This window comes from Parasteatoda tepidariorum, chromosome 11, assembly GCF_982258835.1.
Source record: "Parasteatoda tepidariorum strain Cologne lab strain chromosome 11, Ptep-v5.0, whole genome shotgun sequence".
Taxonomy (NCBI): domain Eukaryota; kingdom Metazoa; phylum Arthropoda; class Arachnida; order Araneae; family Theridiidae; genus Parasteatoda; species Parasteatoda tepidariorum.
The window spans coordinates 62,105,586-62,130,164 of record NC_141765.1 but is presented as its reverse complement, the minus strand read 5'-3'; the positions used below and the strand labels follow the sequence as shown (position 1 = coordinate 62,130,164).

Below are 24,579 nucleotides of genomic sequence, written 5' to 3'. Positions count from 1 at the left end.
AAAAATTTAAAAATATATATATATTTCAGTAAGGAAAAAAAGTAGCGCATATTTAAGATTTGTAGCGTTCGAAAAATAATAAGTAGCCCAAAAAGTAGCAAGTAGCGAAAATTCAATTTTCAGTAGCGGGAACTTTTAAAAGTAGCCCAATCCGCTACTTGTAGCCCAATCTGGCAACACTGGGTCTTAGGGGCTGGGGCTCTGTCTTTGAGTTCCACTGAGTACATGTGACATACATACTCGCAAAATCTGTGGAATCGAAAGCCCAGTGGTTGGTCGCCGAGTAATACCATGAGTACAAGGATCCAAAGAAAATTTTTTCCTCTTCAGATCTATGCCTAAATTGAGGAAGTGGCCCCACAAATGAGGTCCCCCCTGCTGCGATTTAAAATTGTCACGGCATGTCTTCAGATCATCCTCAGGGATGTGTCCCAGAACATCGCCAATGGCCCAATGTGCTGCTCTAGTGTGACGTGAGCGATCCACGCACCTCTGTTAGCCGTCGCAGCAAGAATGGCCTCTGTTACAGCAAGAATGGCCCATAGGAAACTGAAAAATTGCTTGTAGTTCATGATTGCAGCAGAAAAAGATAGTCGGAAGCGATATATATAGATAATCATAGATGTAAAAACAAAACAACTAAATAACTTCTGTATATTCTTGTGTTTGAATTGCTATAAAAGCGTATTACGGCAAGTCATGATAGCGCACCCATTTCCTTGTCGTAAAGGATTTTTCGTTTTCTTCTAAGTTGTTAAGGTTAAGATTTTTGTGCTGAAGTGCATAATTTTATAAGAAATATGATCATGGCAAATGCAAAAAATTTCAGTGTGTTTCGCTTAGATTTATTTAAAAAGAAAGTTGCAATTGTGACTGGTGGGGGAACAGGAATAGGAAAAGCAATTAGTACTGAACTTTTATACTTAGGTAAAAATTTTATGATTAAAGTTGGATTGCCAATTGCAATAGTTTGATAGTCAGTGCTTGTAACATCAACATACATTTTTGTTTATGATAGAAATTATGAAGAGGTATTGACGCTTTTTAGGGGATATTTCCGTATCTTGATCTGTCACGCCAACTACACAATCACCAAGGTGCCAATTAGATTTTCAACTTGCAAATTTGAAAAAAAGCGAACCTGTAGAACCGGGGTGGCTATGAATTATACCTTTCGAGTTGGTCCCTTTCTGTGATGTTTCTGTTTAGTTTCTCGCTGGCCACTGCCCGGAAGTTGCCCAGACATGGCGATTATTCTACTACAGATCACGAAACGGAAATACATGGTCATATGTTATATTTAAAGTAATTCAAATAGTGACCCTTTCAGACATAATAGAGCAAAAACTGGCCTAATTATTTTTAACAGTATTGTAAATTAGTTAAATTATAATAGGTTTTACTTCTTAAACTTAACTATGCAGATTTTAGGGCTGCCAATTTTCCTAGATTTTTCAGAAAATATAGAGTCCTGGTAGTATTAAATTTATTTGTATCTATACCTTCCACTATTTATTAAGAGTCAAATCAGACATTTTTACTTTGGAAAGTAGACTTCATAACTGTTAGTAATACTGATAGTTACAGATAGTTTGCTTGCAAACATAGAGTAAGAGTGAAATGTTCCTGCTATCAGTATTTTGTCTTTTGTAAGATTTAGCAGATCAGTAATTTTCTCATGTTTTGAGATAGCAATTTTTATAACCCTTTTTGACATGTTGATTTAAATTATTCTGTCCTTTGATTGGTTATAAAAATTCTTAATAGAAAAAATTGATTGCTTATCTTATCAAAGCATTGGCATTCATCTAGAGTCTGTTTAATAACATTAATCTAACTCACCTTCGTGAGCCCATTAGACCACTGAATAATAGAAAAAAAAAACTATCTATATATTATAATGCTTATTTAAATTCTAAATATATTACAGGAAAAATTGGAATTCTACTTTTAAAAACAAATGTTACCAGATTTTGGAGTTATAGAAGTTTGACTGTGTTATTATTGTCCAAGCTAGATTATAATTAACTTTTAATATGCTTTTCATAAAAAGTAAATATTATATTTTATTCAAAAGTAAGGAAATTGTTTGTGTACTTTCTAACTGAGTATGTCGATGAGCAGAGTCTATTTGTCCTAACTTTGCCCTTCACACTATTATGAGGTGTTGACATACTTTACTAATATTTTGAAATTTCAGGTTGTAAAGTGGTTATTGCTTCAAGGAAAGAAGAACAACTTCTGAAAGCTGCTGAGGAAATGAAGAATACGTTAAAAGAAAAGTCTCCTGATGTTACAAGCATTGTCTGCAATATAAGAAAAGAGGAAGAGGTTTGTTATTAAGGCTACTCTGCATAACAATTTTTAGTTTATCATCTTATTATTTAATACATTTCCAAAAATGTCAAAATCAGAGTTAAAAATATGTATATACATTTTTCTACATTAAAATTTTCATTCTTTTTTATGCATTTATAGTTTTACTCATAAATATAAGTCTTAATATGAATTTCACTGTGCAGTAAGCCCCTGATTATCTGCGCTTCACTTTTTTTTTGCAATGATGAGCAACATAGCATTTAGAATTGAAAATAAATACATTCGTAGATATGGAATTATTTTAAGGGTTTTGAGAACAACTTACTAGCAAACATTCATGTTCATTTCCCAGTTGTCCACAATTAATGAAATAATGGGTCTACATATAAACATTACTGCTTCAAGTGCAATAACTAAGTCAACAGCGTAGATAGACTAAGGGGCACCCCTTGCCAGATTTAAAAATACGTCTTAGCTTAGACTTAACACAAATAAAAAAAATTATAATGTGAAACTACAGCACAATGATGAGACATTTGGGCATTTATTATCATTCATTTTATTTTAATTTATATATTTTAATTTAAATTATTTTAATATTAATTAATAAGGAGTTAAAAATTGCGATGGAAAAGCAGAATTTAGAAAAGGTACTAAATTAGAACAGTGTCTTATCACATTGACATGAAATTAATCTTAAAAATATGAGAATATAACTCTTTATCCTACAATAATTATAATCAAAGTTTAGTTAAAAGTAATTTTTTAAGTGAATTAAAATTTTTTTTTTTTATTTGGGGTGCATGTCCAAGCATTTAGACATGTTGACGACAAATATAATAATTTTTATGAAAATATCAATGTTTCAAACAAAATTCTTTTTAAATTCTTTTCAGTCAATTTAGTAATATATTTCCTGGAAATTAGTCTTTGTAATAATTCTTTTTTTTATTTTCTTAGTTCTTTTAATTTTATTTATCAATCAACTTAGGAATATATTTGCATAAAATTAAATTCTTTTGATTATTAAAACTCATTCAAAACTAAAGAATTCCAAACTGATTTTTTTTCAAAATAAAAGTATTTACTTTTGATCAAAAAAATAGTTTTATCAAAAAGAAAATGGGGGAAAAGCGATGGTTTTTGTTATCACATCACATGACACAACAGTGCATTTTAAAATAAATTAAATGAAATGGTCTTGAATTAAAGAAAGAAAAAAATCAATAGATATTTTATGGAGCTACATGAATGCAAATTAAATATGAATGCAAAAAAAAATGCATTATTGCTCAAAATAAGATTCATCATTCTGTTGGAATCTTATTTTGGGCTATGAAGTGTTCAGTTCATGCATATATTTTTACTATTATGCATTTGAATTTAGTACATCTTTAACTTTAATACATATTTAGTGAATTATGAGAAACTTTATGAATTCTCAAGACCATTTTTTTTTAAACTCATTTTTTTTAAGCTACAAAAAATTAGAAATAAAGTTAAAAAACAGTAAGCAGTTTAAAAACTCACATTCAAATTTCTCATTTTGTAATAATATTGTAAAAAATATTGAAATTAGAAAAGAAAAATATAGAGTGAAAGATAATATGGATTGAGGATTAAATTGGCACAAATAAAGCACATCAAAGGTGATGATTAAAATGCCTGATTTGAAAGCCCGAAGTTTCCCTCATCGGATTAAAAGTATCATGATTTTTGTACTCTGTGGAAAAGCAAAGCAATTACTGTAAGATTTGTGGGTATTAAGGTATTGGGATTTTTAAAAGTAAAAAAAAAATTTAGATTCAGCACGTCCAAAACTCAAATGCGTAATTTAAAATGTTTGATTTTTATATTTAATATACATATATAATACTTATTTTTCCTATATTCGCGGGCCGCGCATGAATAGCTGGTTGGCTGCATGTATTATTTATGGATTGTACGCCCTCAAACCTTGTGCTTTCCCAAACGCTGCGGGGGTGTATATTGCTAATTTTAATGATGAAAAATATTTAGTGCTTAAACACTAATGTTTTTAATAGAAATTATCATAATTGTTGTCAACATGCTTAAATCCGCATGCAGGCTTTCGTTATACAATCGGCTGTGCAAATGGCCCTTCACTGAAAAAGCCTGTGCGTCCATAATAATAGTAACAATAAAACATTTGCTGGATTGAGTATGTATATCACTTTTGTGCTATCAGGGAAAAAATATTGTAAAATACCAATATATTTTAAAGTTACCAATATAATTTTTTTGTTTTGAAGATAAGCTTAACTCTTTGAATACCGAGCGACCTAAACCACAACATGCCCAGAATACCGCAAACGCCCGAAGTTGAAAATCAGGTAGCAAAAATTTCCTTCCCCCAGCTTTACTCTGAAATGACAGAATGACTGATCATCTACTTATTCACTTGGGGAAATATCCCTAAAATAGGTGTGTTCGAAAGGAAGAAAGACTATTTGAAGCAAGAATATCGCTAACATAACAAGATTTATAAAATGTTAATAAATGTTTTTAATCATTTGTTTGTTTTTTTTTAAATTTTATTATTTACATGGAAAATTAAGCATGTAATTCCATGCAATCCATTTATACAATTTCTAAACAAAGCATTTATATTGAAAATAATATTCTTGCTCAAATAAAATCCTTTTTTTCGTTGTAGAACAAAAACTAAATAATTTAATAACTTAAATGATTAAAAGATAAACTTTAAACTTCTTAAGAACCAAGATTTCAAGTTAACATCAGTCATTAAGGAGAAATAATTTTGGTGATAGTACTAAAATATTATTCAACCTAAATGTGTACATATTTTATATCATTTTACAATTTGAAATAAGAGAAACTTTTCTGATTATTTAATAAAACTCTGAAACTGTTAAAAATATCCCCTGAAATCACCCCTAGGTATAAAATATATTTTTCGATAACTCGTTTAACTAATTTTTAATTATTAGAAAGTAAAGGATTCGAAATAGATGCCAAATTTTGTATATGTCTTTCTATAATTCATATAAAAATATTTCAGTTTTTGCATTCCGAGTATGCTTTTTATACGCTCTGATTATGTGTAGTTTGAGCAAAGAGTAAGGCATATAAATTTCATAGTACAATATTTCTATATAGTTTCTACAATAAATGAATTTATTATGGCTTCAAATTAATGAGATATTAAAATTTTATATTTTAATGTGGTGACTCCCGATGTCGACTCAGAGGTGTTATCGGAGAGTAAAAGATAAAAATTTCAATATGTATTTTGATTTAAAGCCGAAATTTACAATTTTTTCTTTTAAATAATGTATTTACTGTAAAATGCTTATTTTGTTATGTATATATTCTTGAAAAATTTTCTCTCTTAATTTTTTACTTGTTTGTCTGATATGGTACGAGGTAAAAGTCAAAAAAAAAAAAAAAAAAACTACGAAATGTTTATCTGTAAGTAAATTAGTACTTTCTTTCTTTTGATTTGTAGAAATATATATATATATATATATATATATATATATATATATATATATATATATATATATATAGAGAGAGAGAGAGAGAGAGAGAGAGATAGATAATGTCTAAATTTTTATTTTATTCACTTATTTTCTTTAAAATTTCATTTTTAAGAAATTTTAATGACTATATTTAATAATCTATATTTAACTACTATATTTAATGCATAATTTTTTAATCTCTGATCCCATCGTTAATCAGCCAGACAGCTATTCTTTACATATGCTAGGGAACACAATTACTTCCTATTTCAACACTGCCTTCTAGACTCAGATTTATCTTTCTGTCACATTTTACTTGTAATTATTTCTTTTTGAGTATGCGACTAAATTCTTCTGCATTTTACTGAAGAGTCGGAAATCGGCATCTGTTTATCCACATGGGGCATTATACATGGGTGTGGTGACAAGAAATTTCTTTGGAAGAAAAGGGGAGTGTAGAAGAAATTTCTTACATTACCGCACCATAATTTTGGTGACAAAGATATCAGTTCCAACTTCAAGTAGAAATAGAGAAAATCTACAATATGACATGTTATTTTTCATTCAACAATAGTCTTTAGAAGCTATGCTGATAACGCTTATCTTCTACAGAAATGAATGAGTTACTTGTAATATAAGGATATGGGTGGCCTGACAGCTGAATATAGAACATTCATTGTGAAGGAAAGAATAAGTTTATGAGAAATTACAGTTTACTCCCGATTATCCTCAGGCAAAAAAATCCCTTTTGTAGGAAGATAGCATTTAAAATTGAAAATTAATAAATCAATGGAGATTTAACTATTTTAAGAGTTTTGACACCAACAGCATTCTCACCTAGTAAACATTCGTGTTCTTAGACCAGATGTTAACAATTAATAAAAAAATGGGTCCTTTCAGCTTCAAGTGCAATACCTAAGTAATAACAAGCATTGAAAATGTGAAAATAGCGAGGCATTCATAAACAGCAATTATGATTTATAGCTGTCCAACTGCAGATGCAAAATAAAGTTTAAATTTCAAAGAATAGTTTCGGTACCGATCAAAGCAGTTTTTTCTCCTGGATCCTACTGTTATAAATATAAAAACCATTTTTTAAGGCATCAAAGCCTACCCTCTAATTTAAAAAAAATAATGTTTACCTATTTATTTTATATTTAAAATTCGATTTATAATTAATTGTATTTAGTAATCTTTCAGTCTTGTAGAACTTTTAGCAGTTTATAATTTTGAACAATTGATATAGTTTTAAAGACACAATAACCAAATAATTAAATCTTTTTTTTAAAAAAAAAAAAAAAAAAACTTTGACACCATTACTCTAGTATTTTCTTTTCAACCTAAGTAAGCCAAAAAACTCTGATAAAAAGGGTAGACAGTTTCATAATTTAAAATGTTAAAAACAAATGAATTTAAAATGTTAAAAACAAAATAGTTTTAAAACAATAATTTCAGGTTAAATGAATTAAAAACAATCCGTATTTTATTTTAGCTGATAAATAATATGAACTTTTTAACCTCTAAGGAAATAATTTTCAATCAAAAATTCGTTAAAAAAATTTATGTGAAAATCAAAATAGAAAAAAAATAAGAGAACATTTCAAATTTAAGTACAAGTATTATAATCTATTAAAAATGTGTAAATAACTCTGCTTGTGCCAATATTTTACTTAATTTCAGAATTGTTAAATAGCCGCATAATTTTTGCATGCATTACTAATGTATAAAATATTTTTAATTAACACTTTTAAATATAAATAAATCAAATAATATTAAGAAATATTTTCTGAATTATTCAAACAATTTCTGAGCAACAAATATATATTTATATTTGCAAAGAATAATTTAACCTGTGATTTATGTTATAAGGTCACAAACATGTAGCATATAAAATTAAGAAATAAAACTTTTATAAATAATGTTCTAAGTAATAATTTAAAAATATTTTATTTGAAAATAAAAAATGGAGCATATTAATTAGTTTCTTACATTTTGCTACAATATAGTAATTTAAGTTTCGTTTTTTAAAAAAAAAAAAAAATTATTTTTAATTTAGATACAATCTGATATTCAAAATAGGTGTAAATATAAATAAGGGACAAATATACATGCTCTTTAACAATGCTAATGAAAACAAAACTGCATTGATATCTAAATTTAACAAAATTGTTTAATAGCGCCATTTTTCACAGGTTCATAGACATGCAGAATATTATTAATTCACAACATAAAATAAATTAATCAAGCAATATTGAGGTAAATTTTCTGAAATTTTCAAATAATGTTTGAACAATAAAGATACATTTATATTTGCAAACTATAATTTATCTTTTTTATGCTATAAAGTCAAAAGTATGAAGTTTAGAAAATTAACTGAAAAGTGTTTTGTGCAATATTTATGATTAACAAAATATTTGACATAAGAAGACAAAATAAAGCATATTACTTAATTTATTATAACTCGATACCATGTATTTACTAATTTAAGAACTTTAAAAAAATTAATAAAAAACTTCTAACTTAAATACAATAAATAAAGCATGATATTCAAAATAAGGTAAAAATAAATGAAAGGCAAATATGCATCCTCTCTAACAGTGTTAATGAAAACAAAATGGCTTTGATATATAAATTTAACGCAATTTAAAAATTGTTCAGGATATTATTATTCACAGTATAAGAATATCAATTAATCGAAGCATGATTTACACAGGCACATTTTACATGTTTCGCATTCCCAAGTGCTTTGAATGCTTTTATCCGAAAGAGTTTTCCTATTCATATTCTTACAATTCATGCAGATTCTTTTACGACCCTCAATCTTTCTTCTTTTATGCACATGATTAGCTGAGGTTGGTGAATAATCTAGAAAAGGACGTTTACGTTGAATCAGATGACTTGTTTCGATGTTGTGAATTAGTTCATTTTTAAAATGATAATGAGAACCCGATCGATATAAATCATACATTAAAATTGAACTGGAAAAAATCTGTCAAAATAAATAACGTGGCCTGAATTTTTCAAAGTTTGCGTCATATGCATCACTACGTCATATCCCAAATCTTTTCCACTTCTCTTGACATTATCCTGTTTTCCTCCATATAGATCAAAGTTCAAAACATATCCATGCTTTGATGTACAGAGCATCCATAATTTTATGCCGCGTTTTGCAGGTTTTAGGGGCATATACTGTACTATGCCAAGCCTTCCTTTATACTTCAATAAAGCTTCATCAACTGAAAGTTCCTTGTATGGAATTAGGTGTTTCCTTAAATTTTCCTGGATTTGATCAAACATGGGCTGAACTTTTTGCGAATATCTATAGTTTTCATCCGTTTTCTGCAACTCTGACTCTCTGTCAGAGATGTGAAAATAATGCTTGATTTTCAAAAAACGGTTCCTACTCATCAGTTTTTTTACCATAGAATTTCCGTATATGGTGTCTTGGGACCAATAATCACTTATTCTAGGCATTTTTACCAAACTCATGATGAGTAAAATGCCAAAAAAGCACCACAATTCGTCAATAGAAGTCAATGAGCTCCAATTTGTGTCCTCTATGTTTTTCTGTTTTTGGCAAAAAAATGTACATATTTGTTTGTATTTTCCATAACTGATTTACAAAGTTCATCAGTTAAATAGAGCTTCAGATAATCTGACGGTGACGAATCGGGTAGTAGTCCATGGTTTGGCCCTGAATTTAGACGAAAATCTTTAACAAGAATCTTTTCATTTTTTATGTCAGATGTCCAATCAAATTCAACTGGATTTTCTTCATCATCTTCCTCATCACTATTACTGCTATCGTCAGGGGCTGGGGCAATGGTGGTTTCAGTTGGAGCCACATCATCAAATTCTTCATCATCCCCTGATTCATTAAAATCAGACTCATCTGTATCATCATTGAAAATTATTTTCAAAGCTTCTTCGGTCGAAAGACCTTTACGACGAAAAGACATTTTCGTTTATATAAAAAAAGCAAGAGAAAGCAACTTTACAAGAACAGAATGATATGAAAAGAACTTTTGTTGAAAAATCCCTCTTTTCTCTCCCCTTTTCATAAAATTCCTTCAAGGACGATTACTGCCTCACCTCCCTCATTGTGCGTCACTTTTCAAAAAGGGGGAAAAATTTCTAACTAGTTTCACGGGCACTTCGGGCGTTTTCGGTAGTCTAGCTGACGAGGCGTCTCGGGCGTTCCGGTAGCGAAAGAGTTAAAGTATTAAAATTTGGCACTTTTCTAATTTTATGCATAAGTGAATTTTTTGTAAAATATCTTATCTTAAATATATTGTATTTTATGAACGCTTAAAGTAAATAATGTGATAAGATCATAAGTTCTATTTATTCCCTATAACCACAGATAGATTGTAATCTAATGGCAATTAGTAATACAAAAAGTTTTTTAATTTGGCTCTCTTCATTATTTGCGGACCCCTTTTTTCACCTTTGCCAATAGATATTTCTAAATTTTGTCTGCCTCAGAAGATAATGCTCAAATGAAAAGAAAATGAAGTGTGAGTTATGACTGAATTTCAAAATCAGATGAGCCCATTTTGAAATATTCAGTGTTTTCTGAGCTGAGCCTCTTTTTCAAACCCTATTATCAATTAAGTCACAGACCATATTGTTTTAGGTTAAAAATTTAGTTCAAGCAACTTTGGCCAAGTATGAAAGAATTGATTTTTTGATTAACAATGGAGGTGGACAATTTCTCTGTCCAGTTGGTGATCTAACCACTAAAGGATGGGATGCTGTCATAGAAACAAATTTAAAGGGTCCATTTTTGATGTCCAGGGCAGGTAATTATTAGTTTTTTTTTTGCCATTGATTTTATTAAGTTTTTGTTAAATATATTACTTAATTAGATGTTTTATATCCTAAACTAGAATCAGAAATGCTATTTTTTACTGATTATTAGTTTTACTTTCAAGGATGTTGAATAACGTACCTCCACTCCCCATTTCTAAGTATTCGTACATTAAATTTGTTAATTTGATTGTAAAAAAGTTTTTCTTCTAATAACTGGATAACTGGTTTCTGATAGCGTTTACATAATTGATTAAAGCAAAAAACTTGCTGAAATATATTTTACAATTTAATGTAACGAAAACGTCATTACTTTCATGTTCACCTAATATTCAATTAAAAAAAAAGATAAAAATCATCCCTTATACTTGAAATTTAAAAATTATAATATTACCGAAACATAATTTACTTCTGCCAAAAAACAATCAGAAAATAAATTACCAAAAAATTGTCGCGAGTAGGCCGTCCCTATTTATTATGTTGGAGGGCATATTCAGATTCTCCGGGCACATGGGGCGGAATGTTTTATTCAAAGGGCAAACGGGATGCACCGTTCCTCTAACCCCACCTAAAATGAACTTTGGGTAATATTTAAAACTTTTTTTAAAAGAAAAAATTGCGTCATATTTGCAAGATTATAATTTATCAAGATAAAAGGCAATGAACAATGTTATAATATTTTAAATTTTCAGGAAAATATGACATAAGAGAATGGAGAAAAGTAAATTAAGATTTAATAAGTAATTTAAAAAATCAGTACTAATCTAACAAGTTCACAATATTTTATATTAATTAAAAGGAATATAATTTTTGTGCTTTTTAAATTTTTTTCGCTAAAATTAAACCATTTTAAGCAAATCTTATACTGTTAAAAGAAAACAAAATGAATATAAAGCATTATTAATCACTGACACATACATTTATTAATCGTAGATACAGGGTTGCCACAGGCGACTAAAATGCGACTATTTGCTACTATTTTCAGCCTTAGGCGACTATGGCGACTTTTTTTGCCTAAAAAGGCTAGAAAAGCAACTATTTTCAGGAATAGGCGACTATTAGGAGACTTTTTTACTCTTAGCGAAGTTTTTTCGCATAAATGAACGTTAGTTTTCAGAACGATAATAAAAGAAAGCGAACTTTTATACAATTATTTATGTCCAAAAAGCCAAACATTTATATTTACTTTAGATTTAATAAAGTATACTTGTTATTTTTTCTCTCCGAGGGGCAGTTTTGTTATTTTTAATTGTTTTTTCCTTCTATTAACATTCATATTTTATTGTAATTCGACTCTTATTTAGGTACCTATTTTCTAAGATGTATACGTTTTTATATTTGTACAAAACTTTTTTGTACAAATATAAAAAGGTATACATTTAGAATTGGAGCATAGATAGGACTGGGCGATAAATCGATGTATCGCGAAATATCGATTTAACGCATATATCGGTAGGCCGATGTAGTGACTTTCGTTTTAGGCGATGCATCAGAAATTTGATTTAAACAGCCGGAATAAGGCTACAATCGAGGTTTAACTATTTAATATGCAAGGATCCTTGACTAGGCTAGCGCTGTTACTGCACTGACGCAGACGATTTTAATTTCGTCTTGCTGCAGAGATGTAGATAGCGTTTTGCTATAAAGATGATGTTAGTTTCGTGATGTTGAATGACGAAGAGCGAATTGAATCCCAGTTTCGTGCGAGGATCAGCGTTGTTCTGTAGAACGCAATGCACAGTTTCTTTATGTCCATTTTTGTCTTTTAGATTTTACGTTTTTTGAAGGTTATGGGACTCAAGTCATTTTGCAATTGTTGTGCATTTTATTTTGTCAGAAATAATTGTCAGGTTCTTTGTAAATTATTTTCAGTCAGACTTACCATCAGATATACCATTTTTTTTTCTGTCTGGGTTTAACGATTCTTGTCAATTATTTTTAGTAGACCTACGGTTACTTTGCGATTGCTGCACAATCGCTGTTATCTTAAATTTTCGTTCTGAACTCAATAGATCAATGAAACGAAAATATAAATGAAATAAAAAAAGATTTTCATTGATTTTTTTCCATTATTGCTTTTCATTTTAAGCAATACAATTTAATAGGGGTATTTCGTATTTAACTTCATTATAAAAAGTTCATTTTTTTTAAAAATCTATTAAATGTAGGTAAGTATAATAATTTAATTATTGTTAAACCAATAAATGTCCAATCGTTTTTAACTATAAAAAAATTACAACAAAGCTTACATTTATTTAGTTTGCTTTCATTTTTGAGAAAATTAAAACGAAGTTTAAAAAATTTGGCTATTAGTTAAAAAAAAAAGAAAGAAACAAATAATTTTTTAAAATTAAATAAAGAGTTTAGTAATGTTTTGTTGCTTTTTTAATAATTCGACATTAGTACTTTTTTTTTTTATTGAAATTCTTTCAATATTTGTTTGTTTTATAATTTGTTAGATAGTCAGTATCATTTTTAAACAAATAAATCTTTAGTCGATTTTATTTTCAAAGAAAATAATAATAAATAAGTATTTCTTAAGTACAGAATTTGACTATTAGTTAATACTACCTTTTATTATTTTAAATAATTAAATAAAAAAGGGTCTAATGATGCTTCAAAAGCATGTTTTTTTTCCAACAAATAATTTAAAAAAAATGTTTTTTTCTAAAGTAAACATTTCTTTGGTTTGTTTTCCACTTTCGTTTTTTTTTCTTTTAATTTTCATTGCATGTATGTAAAATATTTTGTTACAGTATTATTATTTTTAAAACAATAAATCTTAAATTATTTTTAATTCAAGAAAAATGAAATAGAGCTTGGGGTCATAGTAGAATATGTTTAGAATTAATATTTTCTTTCGTAATAGATTTATTCCTTTTTATTAATTTTTGATTGATTGAAAGATTTCCCATAGGTAATTTTTGAACATATGCTAAATTGCGATACATCACTTTAACGCGATGTCTAACTGACGATGTATCACAATTTAAAATTTCTGACATCACCCAGTCCTAGTCATAGTATTTTTCAATTAAGCTATAATTTTAGTTATTTGGCTACTATTTTTGATAGATTTTTGTTCCTGTTCAGGCAACTATTTTCATTGTTTTAGGCAACTATTTTCATGCTTGAGGCTACTAAAAGCAACTATTTTGGTTCATTTTTTACTGTGGCAACCCTGTAGATATTCACATTTGTAGTTAACAATGTAAATATTTTTCAGTATATGATAAATGGATGAAAGACAATGGTGGCGTAATCATCAATATATTGATGGATTTTGAAAGAGGTACACCAATGATGGCGTATGTTATTATCTTAGTAATAATTTTTTGAAATTATTCTATTAAATCTTTTATTAATTATTATTATGGCTCAGGTCAATTTTAAGAAAATCATTTCATTTTTTTTATTTGTTTCGTATTGGAAAAAAAAATTTCTAGTAATTTCCTAAAATATATTTTTGCATAAAAAGAAAAATAATTACTTTAAATAATTTAAAATGACTTTAACATGACAAATGCCATTAGGATCATTATTGATTTAAATTTTACCAATGAGCCAGGCTAGTAACTGTTCAGAAGTAAAGATGGGTTATAGAAGTTATTTTTAATAAAATGTTATAACTGTTTAAATTCAAAACCATAGTTATTATAAATTTCTGTTGCAATGTAACTTACCTTTATATTAATCTCAAATAAGAACAGCTATAACAGGTATCATTTCTTGTCTGTTATGCAACAGAGGGACATGAAGAGACTTCTTTTCTTTTATAAGTACATCAATTGATTAATATTTTATAATAAACATAGATAAAAGTATACTTATAAATAAGATTCTTTAACTGATCCAATATATCTCTTAGGAAAAATAGTAGCCATTTTTACTGCTAAACAGATGAGAAGTCTTAATAAACAAGAAAAAAATTTGTGACAAACGGCAAGCTAATAACAATATAAAATCAGTTTAGTTCACATTGTTTCTAAAGTTTTATTGAAGGTTTTGCACTCAGAATGATTGCTCAACAATGTAGTGTTCCTGTTTAGCTTTTCAAGAAAACTAAATTTTGCATCATATTTAAAATTTGTGCAATTTAGATTTTTAAATTCATAGTTGATTTAGTCAGCATTTGACTTCAGCTACAAAAAAGCAAAATTTCAATGCCAAAAAGTTCTTTGAAAATAATAAATGTAAGTAAAGTATTTTTTTAGAAAATTATTTATCACCTTGAATGCCACGCTAATTTTACATGGCTTGCCCATCTAGCCGAAATGATTTTCTCAGTATGTATTGCATTAATTTCTTCAATCCATTTAGTAACCATAATAATATTAAAAAAATTGAAAGCATTAAAAATGTACTTGAATTATGTGTTTCTAATAATCTTGACTTCGTTGATCACCAGTGACCCCCGTGGTGCTATGAACAAACTCTGTGCCGGTGACCCCCATGGTGTTACGATAAAGTATTGTGCAATAAAGTATTTTTTTTCATCTTTACAGATGTTTAGTTTGTATATGCCTCATTTCTCAAATTTTCTTTAATTCATATTTATGTTTTGTATATGAGTGAATTCAGTTGAGACTTATATTACAACTTCATGCCATGAATAAAGTTACTGTTGCAAAATAAAGTAGTCCTTATATGGCATGTTTGTATTAAAATTATGATGTTGCTTAAAACTATATAGCCATTCATTAATGTATGAAAATTCTGTGTAACCTAGCTCAGGAGCTGCTATTTGTGTAGTTTGAATTTTCATCTTGGGCCCAGTTATTGGCAAACTAGAATTTCTTTGTTTAGCAAACCATTTTAAGAGAACTTCATCAAATCCTTCATCCTGCTTTTTCTTCTTCTTTTTTCTGACCTTTTACCATCAGTTAAATTTTTTTTTCTTACACTTTCATTGAAGCCTTATTGTTTTTCAAAAGAGATGAAAGAGAAGATGAAATTCCGAACTGCTTACATATTACAAAATTTTTTCTTCTTTTTCTAAGAGTTTTATAATTTCAGCTACGCCTTTTTTAGGTGAATAATTTTCGACACTTAAATCAGCGCAATAAAGAACGCGCTTTCAAAAAAAAACAAACAAAAAAGTAAGCACAAGAAATGAGCTTTTCTTACATGTATCTCTGAAACTGGAAATGCTTTTGCAACCATTCAGGTACTTTTCTCACGATAGTCAAACCCCTCAAATTTTCTAGGAAAGAGAAAAATGGGTTGATCTAGCTTGCAGTCTGGTTGCCATTCACCCTGAAGGTTGCATCATTATACCTGTTGATGATAACTAAGAAAAATGATTCAACTACTTCTAAATGACCCTGAAGCATATTTCAAAATTTTTATGCAAAAAATACTTCTAATAATTTTTGTTTTATTTGTCATTAATTTTGTTTATTTTCATGCTTCCAAAATTATTTTTCAATAAATTTGACAAAAAAGAAAAGAAATTGCTCCAAAAAAAGTATGTTCCAATGCATTTATAACATTTTATCAAACATACTATTAAATTTAGCTAGTTTAATCAAAAGTCTTCATAAATATAGACTCGTGATAGGTGGTTTTTCTATATTGAAAAACTCACCCTTTTTAATGGTTTTCAAGATAATATTCTGCATTAAATATTTATTCAGTTTAGATTGTTTGTGTAGTGATGAATTTTCTAATGCAATACAAACTTTTAATTTATTTAAAAAAATTTTTTATAGGCATTCAGGAGCTGCTCGAAGTGGATTAGATAATTTGACAAAATCTTTAGCAATTGAATGGGCATCGAATGGCATAAGAGTTAATGCTGTTGCTCCTGTATGTTTCAAAATATTTCATTCTTTTTGTAGATTTGTTTTTGTTTCAATAATTTTAATTTGTCTGTTTTTAATTTCTTGCATTGTTAAGGGTTCTTCCATATATTCTGAAACAGCTGCTAAGAATTATCCAATTAATGTTTTTGATATGGTTAGTGAAAATATTCCTTCTAAACGCCTCGGGGTGCCTGAAGAAGTAAGCATTTATCATCATTTCTTTATATGTATGTTAAGAATAAGCAATTTAGAATTTCAAACTTGAAGAACATTTTGATTGTAAATTTTACTTTATATGAAGTAAACATTTAATGTGAATCATTGCTGTTGCATAAATGACATAAATTATAATTCACAATTTGAAACATAATAAACTAAAACATGCAACAACTTTTGAGGTACCCAAAAAGTGGGTAAGAGTAACAGACGAGTCAATATACTCATCAAAAGAAGTTTTGCTGTTATTGTTTGAACAATTTCTACTGGTGGGTAAGTTAAACAAAATGCTAATCAAGACCCTTGAATATTCATAAAATATGATAGTAGAATGAATTGAAATAAAAACGATTAAGGAAGGAATCTTCAGGTCTGAACTTGCAGTACAAGTCACTAATAAAAACACATATAAAATTGAATAGAGGTGAAAATATTTAAAAAAATCTATTGCCACTATGTATATGAACAATTTAAAATTTGTAACTGGGTCAAACTGATTAAAAAATGAAATTATAAGTATTGGACAAATTTCACGTTAAAACAAAATAATTTGATTTAGAGGAAATCAGACCCAGAGGCTTTAAGAGTGGAAGGCTCAAATAGTATTGCTTTATATGATTTGAGTGCCTGTTTGTAATTATAATCTGTTTGCCAAGTTTCATTGTCTTGCTTTTGTCTCTTGGTCTAATTCTCATCCAAATAAACGATTTTGTCTCTATGAGGCATTCTTTGAATTATTAAAATTTGAAATTGATACATTTTTATATTATACAATTTAATTTGTCTGTTGCATTTTCAATTGGATTTTTCCCATATTTTGGATATGTTGTTTGATTAAATAGTTGTTTGCCTGTATATTCAATTACCTTAATTAGCATCTTGCTTACAAATAGAAACAGCTCATGCTATAAACAGTTGCCAAGGTTCTTTTTATATTCTAGTTGTTCTTTGCTTTTTTTTAAAAATCTTTTTAAAAGATATTTACTGCATTTTTAAGCTTATTTTTCCTGTTATTTAACTGTTAATAAATTTCTGTATCTGTTATTTTACACGATTGTTTCTTATTATTTGCTATTTATTAATAACAATGATGTTTATTTGAAATTGAATTATGTACTGTCTCATTAGGTCTTCATTAAAAATATTTGAGTAAATAGGAGGAAAATAATGTCATTCTTATTAGCTTGATTTAAGGATTAAATAGGCATACTTTAATTACGACTTGTATTTGTTTTTCCTTGGCAATATCTTTTAATAATCATGTATTTTAACCAACTGTTAGGTTTCACTAACTGTGCTTAAAAATTTATTTTTCAATAATTTAACAAAAACAAATTTATTTTTAAGCATGCAGATATTTGGGCCGTTTTTATTTTTTATCTTTTTAAAGTCTTTTACTGTGTATAAATATTTCTATTCCTTGCTCATTTTAAATTCATTTATATTATTTTAAGATATCATCTGCTGTTTGTTTTTTGCTTTCTCCTGGTGCATCATTTATTACGGGGGAAACACTTCATGTTGATGCTGGTGGAAGACTTTATTCTCCTCTACTGTGGAAAGTTCCTGGTAAGAAATTAAAACACATACAAGAAATTATGAACTATTATGGATGTAAATGATTAGCATAGTTTTTAATTTTCTGAAGAGAAGATAATCAAGTTACACTTAAGTCCTTTTTGGATAGTGGTCACAAAAAGTTTAGTTAGTTAAAATACGAAAAAAAGTTATACAAACCGATTTTGTAAAAATATGAGGTAAATTTAGATTTTGTTTGAAAGTAACATTAATGTTACTACTAAACAAGCTACTTGCAACTCATTTATTTAGGCGTTAATAGCTTAGTAATAAAAATATATTCAATCTAAATATAAACAAATACAGGTACAAGATTTAAAAGCAGTTTATTAAGACTAAAGATGAGTTTTATTATTTAGAAAACAAAATTTATTACTAATACAGTTTCCGATTAATGTTATAGGACTTACCAAAAAAATTAAAAATAATTTTTAACTTTTGAAATTTTTTCTTTTTGACGCCCGGTGGCTGAGTGGCAGCGCTTGGCACTGTCGTGCCACAGGTCCCTGGTTCGATCCTCGGGCCGGGCAAGGTTAACTCAGCCTTTCATTCCTTCAGTGGGTCGATAAATGAGTACCAAGCATGCTTGGGAACTGAACACTGGGGGTTCCGCATTCGGCTGACCACGTGACCGGAACATCTGCTCCTGCACCCCAGAGCCCAAGGTCAAGAAAACTGAGGTGGGTTCAGTAGGCTTTTGCCCTCTATGGGCTGTCGCGCCACTGAGTTTAGTTTATCTTTTAAATTGCATTTTACAGCAAACATTTAGTCTAAGGGCATAAGCAAAATTTTAAAAATGTAATAGTTACTTTAAAGTAATTTACGAAAAGTTTAATAAGTAAAAGTTCAATGAGTTATTTATTGTTCCTAAGTTAGATTACAATCAAGCTCAGGTTTGCACTGAGACAAAAAGTAAACACAAAACAGGATGACCAGTAAAAACTAATGACAATTCTAAATTAACAGAATTTTTTTCAAGAACTGATTTTTTTTCCTATTAATATTTAAATTTGTTCAAAAGCTATGTCAAATGACTTTGCATGCTACTTTTGGCTTGCTGGGCTTAGGGTTTACATCCCTGTGATCTTAATGTAAATTGTGTTTAAAATTACTGCCTCCTTGTTTTTAATTTTTTTAAATTTTTTATAACCGTTGTTGAACAGCCGGCCCAATTTTTGGGTTTACGACTACTAATGTTCAACTCCGTTGCCTTGTAATTTTGAACCAATCCAGAAGACACGGAAACTCCTGGATCAGTACACCAGAGGTATTGATTTGTTATGGGAACATGGAGGACTTTGTAACTCGACAGATTTAATGTGCGTCAGTCACCATTTACTACACGGAGAGTCTTTGGCCGACAGGGATCGAACCCACGGCCTCTTGGACATGGGCCCAATGCCCTACCAACCAGGCTATCCCGGCCCTTGCCTTCTTGTTTGAGATGTTTGTAGTAGCCACCTATGTTTTGTATGGTGAAGCATACTTCTTTTACTGATAGTTAAGTGGTGACTCCCTGTTTGACAGCATTGTTTTCTTGCACTTTTTTCAAGGAATAATATTTTTAAAATACAAATTTAGAAGAAAATGAAATACCATACGTGATTTTGTTCTAATTCCACAAGAATTTTAGTATTTTTTCTTTCTCCTTTCAAAATTGGAATCTCAATGCTTTCTAAAAAAACCTAATTTTTGTATATTTAAATTGAACAATTTGATTGTATATTAAATTACAATTTGAAATCAATTTCAAATTCTGTCCTATTTACTTGAATCAGGCAAAAAGCCACATTTTAATATATTATTTGCAATTCACTAATATCACAGCTGCTGATGTTAATTGAGTTCATTTAAATTTATAGGAAAATATAAGAAATTAAATATGATCTTACACCTATTCAGTGTGGAAGCTTTCTTAATCCTCCGGTTAGGGTTGCTACTTATTTTTTCCATTGCCGTTCTTTTGCTTCAGACAATCTGTGATTAGAAAACTCTTGCCTTTGAATCTTTTTTTTGTCTCACCTCAGTATGACAAAGATTTATATATGAATATATTTATATATATTTTGAATTAAGCAACATTGTTGTAGTCAGCATATTTTACTCAATGCAGACTTAAGTATTTTGTCTGCATTGTAAAGTATTAAGTTATTTTGAGCTCTAGTGCATGATATTAGTTTTAATTTGTTTTCTCATCTTTTTGGGTTCAACTATCAGTTTGGGAATAATAAGCCCATTGCAATTTTAGCTGCTTTATCTTTCTTATTTTGCTTCAATTTTATTATTATTGCATGTTGAGTAGTCTCCACTTATTATGATCACTTTGGGATTTTATGATTTATACAGCATTAACTGATTGATATCAATACACTAACCAAAAAATTAAATTAATTTACTAATTTCAGTCACTCATACTGAGTTTAAAAATAAAATGAAAAGAACTCACCTTGTGTTTTAGGTATTGTATATTTACTTTAAAAATATAAAAATGATCTGTTTTTGAAAAGTCAACTGTTCATTGTTAGTAAGTTTTCCTATTGCTAGTCTTCAATTTTTCCAAGATGATACAAGAAGAACATCAAAATTTTTCAAACTAGAGAGAGACTGAGAGATGTTTAATTGTGCTTCAGTATTGGTTTGACTCATTTTTAATAATCTATCATAATGATTTAAAATATCTATTATTTGTTTTCATGTTAAATCAGTTTGCTTTCTGTTATACAAATTGTTAAACTTTATTAAGTGAGCGCATTAAATGTTGGCATGCTCGTTCTCGGTATAGATAAGACCCCGTTCTCTTGAGACAGGATGAAAATTATCACATGGAATTAACAGACAATTACCACTCTCCTGTCTAGGTGCTGTTTAAAACCACTTAAGGTGAAATAGGGTTAATTCTTAGAAGTGTAAACATTAACGCAAGGTAAGAAAAGGACTGGTTCTTTTTGGATTATGCAGTGGATATTTCTTAGGCAGTCAAATTAATTTTCAAAATACCATTGATAAAATTAAAAGATGTGATGATCAGAGATAACAACAATTTTAATATAAGAATGAATAGAAAAAAATCTGGAGATGGCTATGAGCAATTGATTACATTAACCGCAATCACATTAAGTAGAGAGTATTGTGTTTATATCAATATTTCATTTATTCATTGTTGTGTATTATTTTTTTATTATTGTTATTTAATTTATTCTTTTCACATTTTGAAGAAAAAAGTAAGAGATCAAATCTAGTGATATTAATTCTGTAGATTGTATTTAATATTTTTTATAGTTGATATTGAATCTGGTATTTTTTTTTGCGCTACTTAAATATGAATTTGTAGCTCTTAATTTGTTTCCCTTTTTTACTTGAATTTCAACAATGGCTCTAAAAATGTTTATCAAGGGTGGTCATTACTGAACACTCTGTATAAATACCCTTTATAATTAGGAATAATTTAATTCAACATGAAAATCTCAGTGCAAGATTCTATAATTTATGTTAACTTATTAAATTTCCATGGAGTTACCTTTCAGGAATTATAAGAAGAAATCTTCAATTAAAATTTAAGTGACATAGCACTATGTTTTTGTATTTAACCCCTTCCTTCTCGCTCCCGTGAAAATGACGGGGTGAGATTTCGCCTGCTATTTCTCACTCCCGTGATATTGACGGGCTGAAGTGTTCAGTAGTAACGCACCAATAACAATAGAACTAATTCATTTCTTTTGCCCGGAAAACATTTTATTTCATATTTTGCACACCTGATGGCAGTACCAGGATATTTTTAAGGGAATTGTAGATAGATAGTTTATTTTAAACTAGTTGCAGCACTAATCAAATATGTAATACAAATACAAAAGCCAAAGAAATGGGCACTTTTATGACCGTTTTCTTGAAAATTAACCAATCGTTAAGGGGTTAATTGAGCCATTATTGCATAAAGTAAAGATATTCATTTTTATTAAGCAACAAAATTTTATTAATTATAATTAAGGATAATTTGAGCAATTAGAGTTGTTTCCTCAAATTCTGAAATTTCTAAATTCAACTTACAAGATTATAATTTATGTCTTAAATACATACTTGCCAACTTTTACGCAAAATTTTATTTCTATATTTAAAGTGGTAGTAAAATGTCTGCTTTCTATATATTCCTTGCATTTATAAACTTAATTTATAATCTTCTTTACCACCACTATTTAAAAAGAAATTAATCCTTTATATTAATAAACAATACAGTTTTGGTAGACCGCATAAACTTTTTCAAAATACTGTGTTCGTTTCTAACTAAAATTGTAATTTAAATTCCATTTTACTACCACTGGGGAAAATCATCCTTGAAAGGATTAAAAGTTGGCAGGTATGTAAATATCCAGAGTTAAGAAAATAATGGATTTACAATTCTGTGTTTAAAAGATTTATTTAGAATATTTGCATTTTCTTTATTATAGTCTTACATATATATATACACATCTTTTCTCTCACAATATTTTCATAACCTTACAATATTTTTCTAATATTTATATTTATGAAGTCACTACCTTATAATATATAAAAAAGATTAATGCTTAGTTTTAAAAAAAATTTCAATTTGAAGTTTAATTTCTAATGGATGTCTGCATTACTTTAAATAAACATTATTATGCAATGTTTAAATGTTTACGTGTCTTTGCTTACCAGCAAAGTTAAATATATTTAATATAAATTAGGATAAAGATATTTGAAATAAACTAAGAAATATCAGTAAAAGTTAAATTATGGTGTCTCTAAAAAAGTTGATTATTAAATAAGAGTGCCATAAATCCTAGTTCTGATAGATTTTAAAATAAGTTATGTAATGTTATTGAATGAACTAAGATAAAAAGTTGGAGAATTTTTTATTTATTTTTAAAATCTCTTTAAAGATATATTCAATCAAAACTATGAATGGAAATGATGCGTTTCACTAAATGTTATGTTTTATCTTCGTAAATTTTTTTTTTCTGTTTTCAGTGTAATCAAATTTGTATGGTATATATACGTTATGTTTTTATTCATTATTGTAATATTTTCAAAATGCATTTTTTTATAAACATTTTTGCCCGAACATGATTCGAAAATCATTTTCAATATTGTCTATTATTTTATTTAATGCTACCTTTTGTTAATAAGCATATTGTTTAATTTAAAGCTCCATTTTGTTAAAATGAACTTTTAAAAATTTTTTTTTTCTTTATTTATTATTAAACTATTAGTACTAAAACAGACTTTTACTATTTCCTGTGCAGCCCATTTGTCATTTTTATTCCTCTTCATTATTTTCATTATATTTTAATTAAAAACATGTTGCCTATAATATTTCATATTAAATTATATTATATTAATTCTTTAATATTTCATTCTTTTATTGAATCAGTAGGTAAAAATAAATAAAAAAAAAACAGCAAAAAATAACTTAGAGCTAAATAATAATATTAATGTAAATATTGCTGAAGCACAACATTTTCATATTACTGACAGACAAGGGAGCAATCGCTATTTTACTTGTGTTACTAAAATAATATTTAGTTGTTGAGTGTTTATTTTCATGTGCATATTAAGTGAAGTTGTAAGGTGATAATAGTGTATTAACCAAATCAGTCGTTTTAGTTTATCAAATCAAATAAGGCTTTGAAGTATAATATTTTCATTTTATATTTTACATAGGAGAAATTAATGCCAGTTGCGTACAGTGCAGTTAAAGCCAGTACACCTTTCATTTAATGTTTTAAATTATTTGAAAAATTTTGAAAATATCAGTTTTACCATGTTTTAAGCTAGAACACAAAATTAGTATGTAAGAAAAACTATATTGATTCCTGTTTTATAATTTCGTTTGAAGTACTGCAGAACTTTCACAATATTTTCAACTCTGATTTTCATTGGAGCGTTATGACATATGCTTTGTGAGACTGCTTGAAATTTACTTGCATTTTTGCAATAATTTGCAGTTTTTATTTTATTTTAATGATTTTGTGTAATACTTTTTCAGATTAAGTACATACTAATTTTATACGTTTTTTTTAGATCATGATAATTTACCAGTGTTTGATGGAGAAAAGTCTAAACTGTGATTGGGGTATATTTATTAAAAAATTATATTAGTTTAATCATAAAAATTATTTAACATGTATTTTTATAATACTGTCATACTGTTTCTAATTAATAAGAGTGTCTTTTTTTTTATTTTATAAAATAAGTGATAAATGTAAATTAAGTTTGCAAATTGAAAAAAAAAAAACTACTGAATATTTTTTGTAACATATCATTGTGACTATTTTTATTATAATACAATCTTTATACTGTTCTTTTTTATATTAAAATAAATCTATAAAAGATAT

The 24,579-nt window shown here is 28.0% G+C and overlaps 1 protein-coding gene across 4 annotated transcripts; it reads left to right on the top strand.

The window, feature by feature from the left end:
* Positions 1–559: 559 nt before the first annotated feature.
* Positions 560–24,579, top strand: LOC107446648 (peroxisomal trans-2-enoyl-CoA reductase). 4 transcript variants are annotated; one of them, XR_006225334.3, is made up of 9 exons: positions 611–927; positions 2,201–2,331; positions 10,459–10,624; positions 13,858–13,939; positions 16,343–16,439; positions 16,530–16,634; positions 18,106–18,220; positions 21,088–21,152; positions 24,266–24,332. XR_006225334.3 is itself a non-coding variant. In XM_043043945.3 (8 exons), exons 1-8 carry the CDS (start codon positions 801–803, stop codon positions 24,310–24,312), a joined length of 870 nt encoding a protein of 289 aa, XP_042899879.1. In that variant the 5' UTR covers positions 560–800; the 3' UTR covers positions 24,313–24,579. The 4 variants fall into 4 exon arrangements, 3 of the variants coding, with proteins under 3 accessions (XP_042899879.1, XP_087010768.1, XP_087010769.1); XM_043043945.3 differs by lacking the exon at positions 21,088–21,152 and having other exon boundaries at positions 560–927; positions 24,266–24,579; XM_087154642.1 differs by lacking the exon at positions 21,088–21,152 and having other exon boundaries at positions 615–759; positions 24,266–24,579.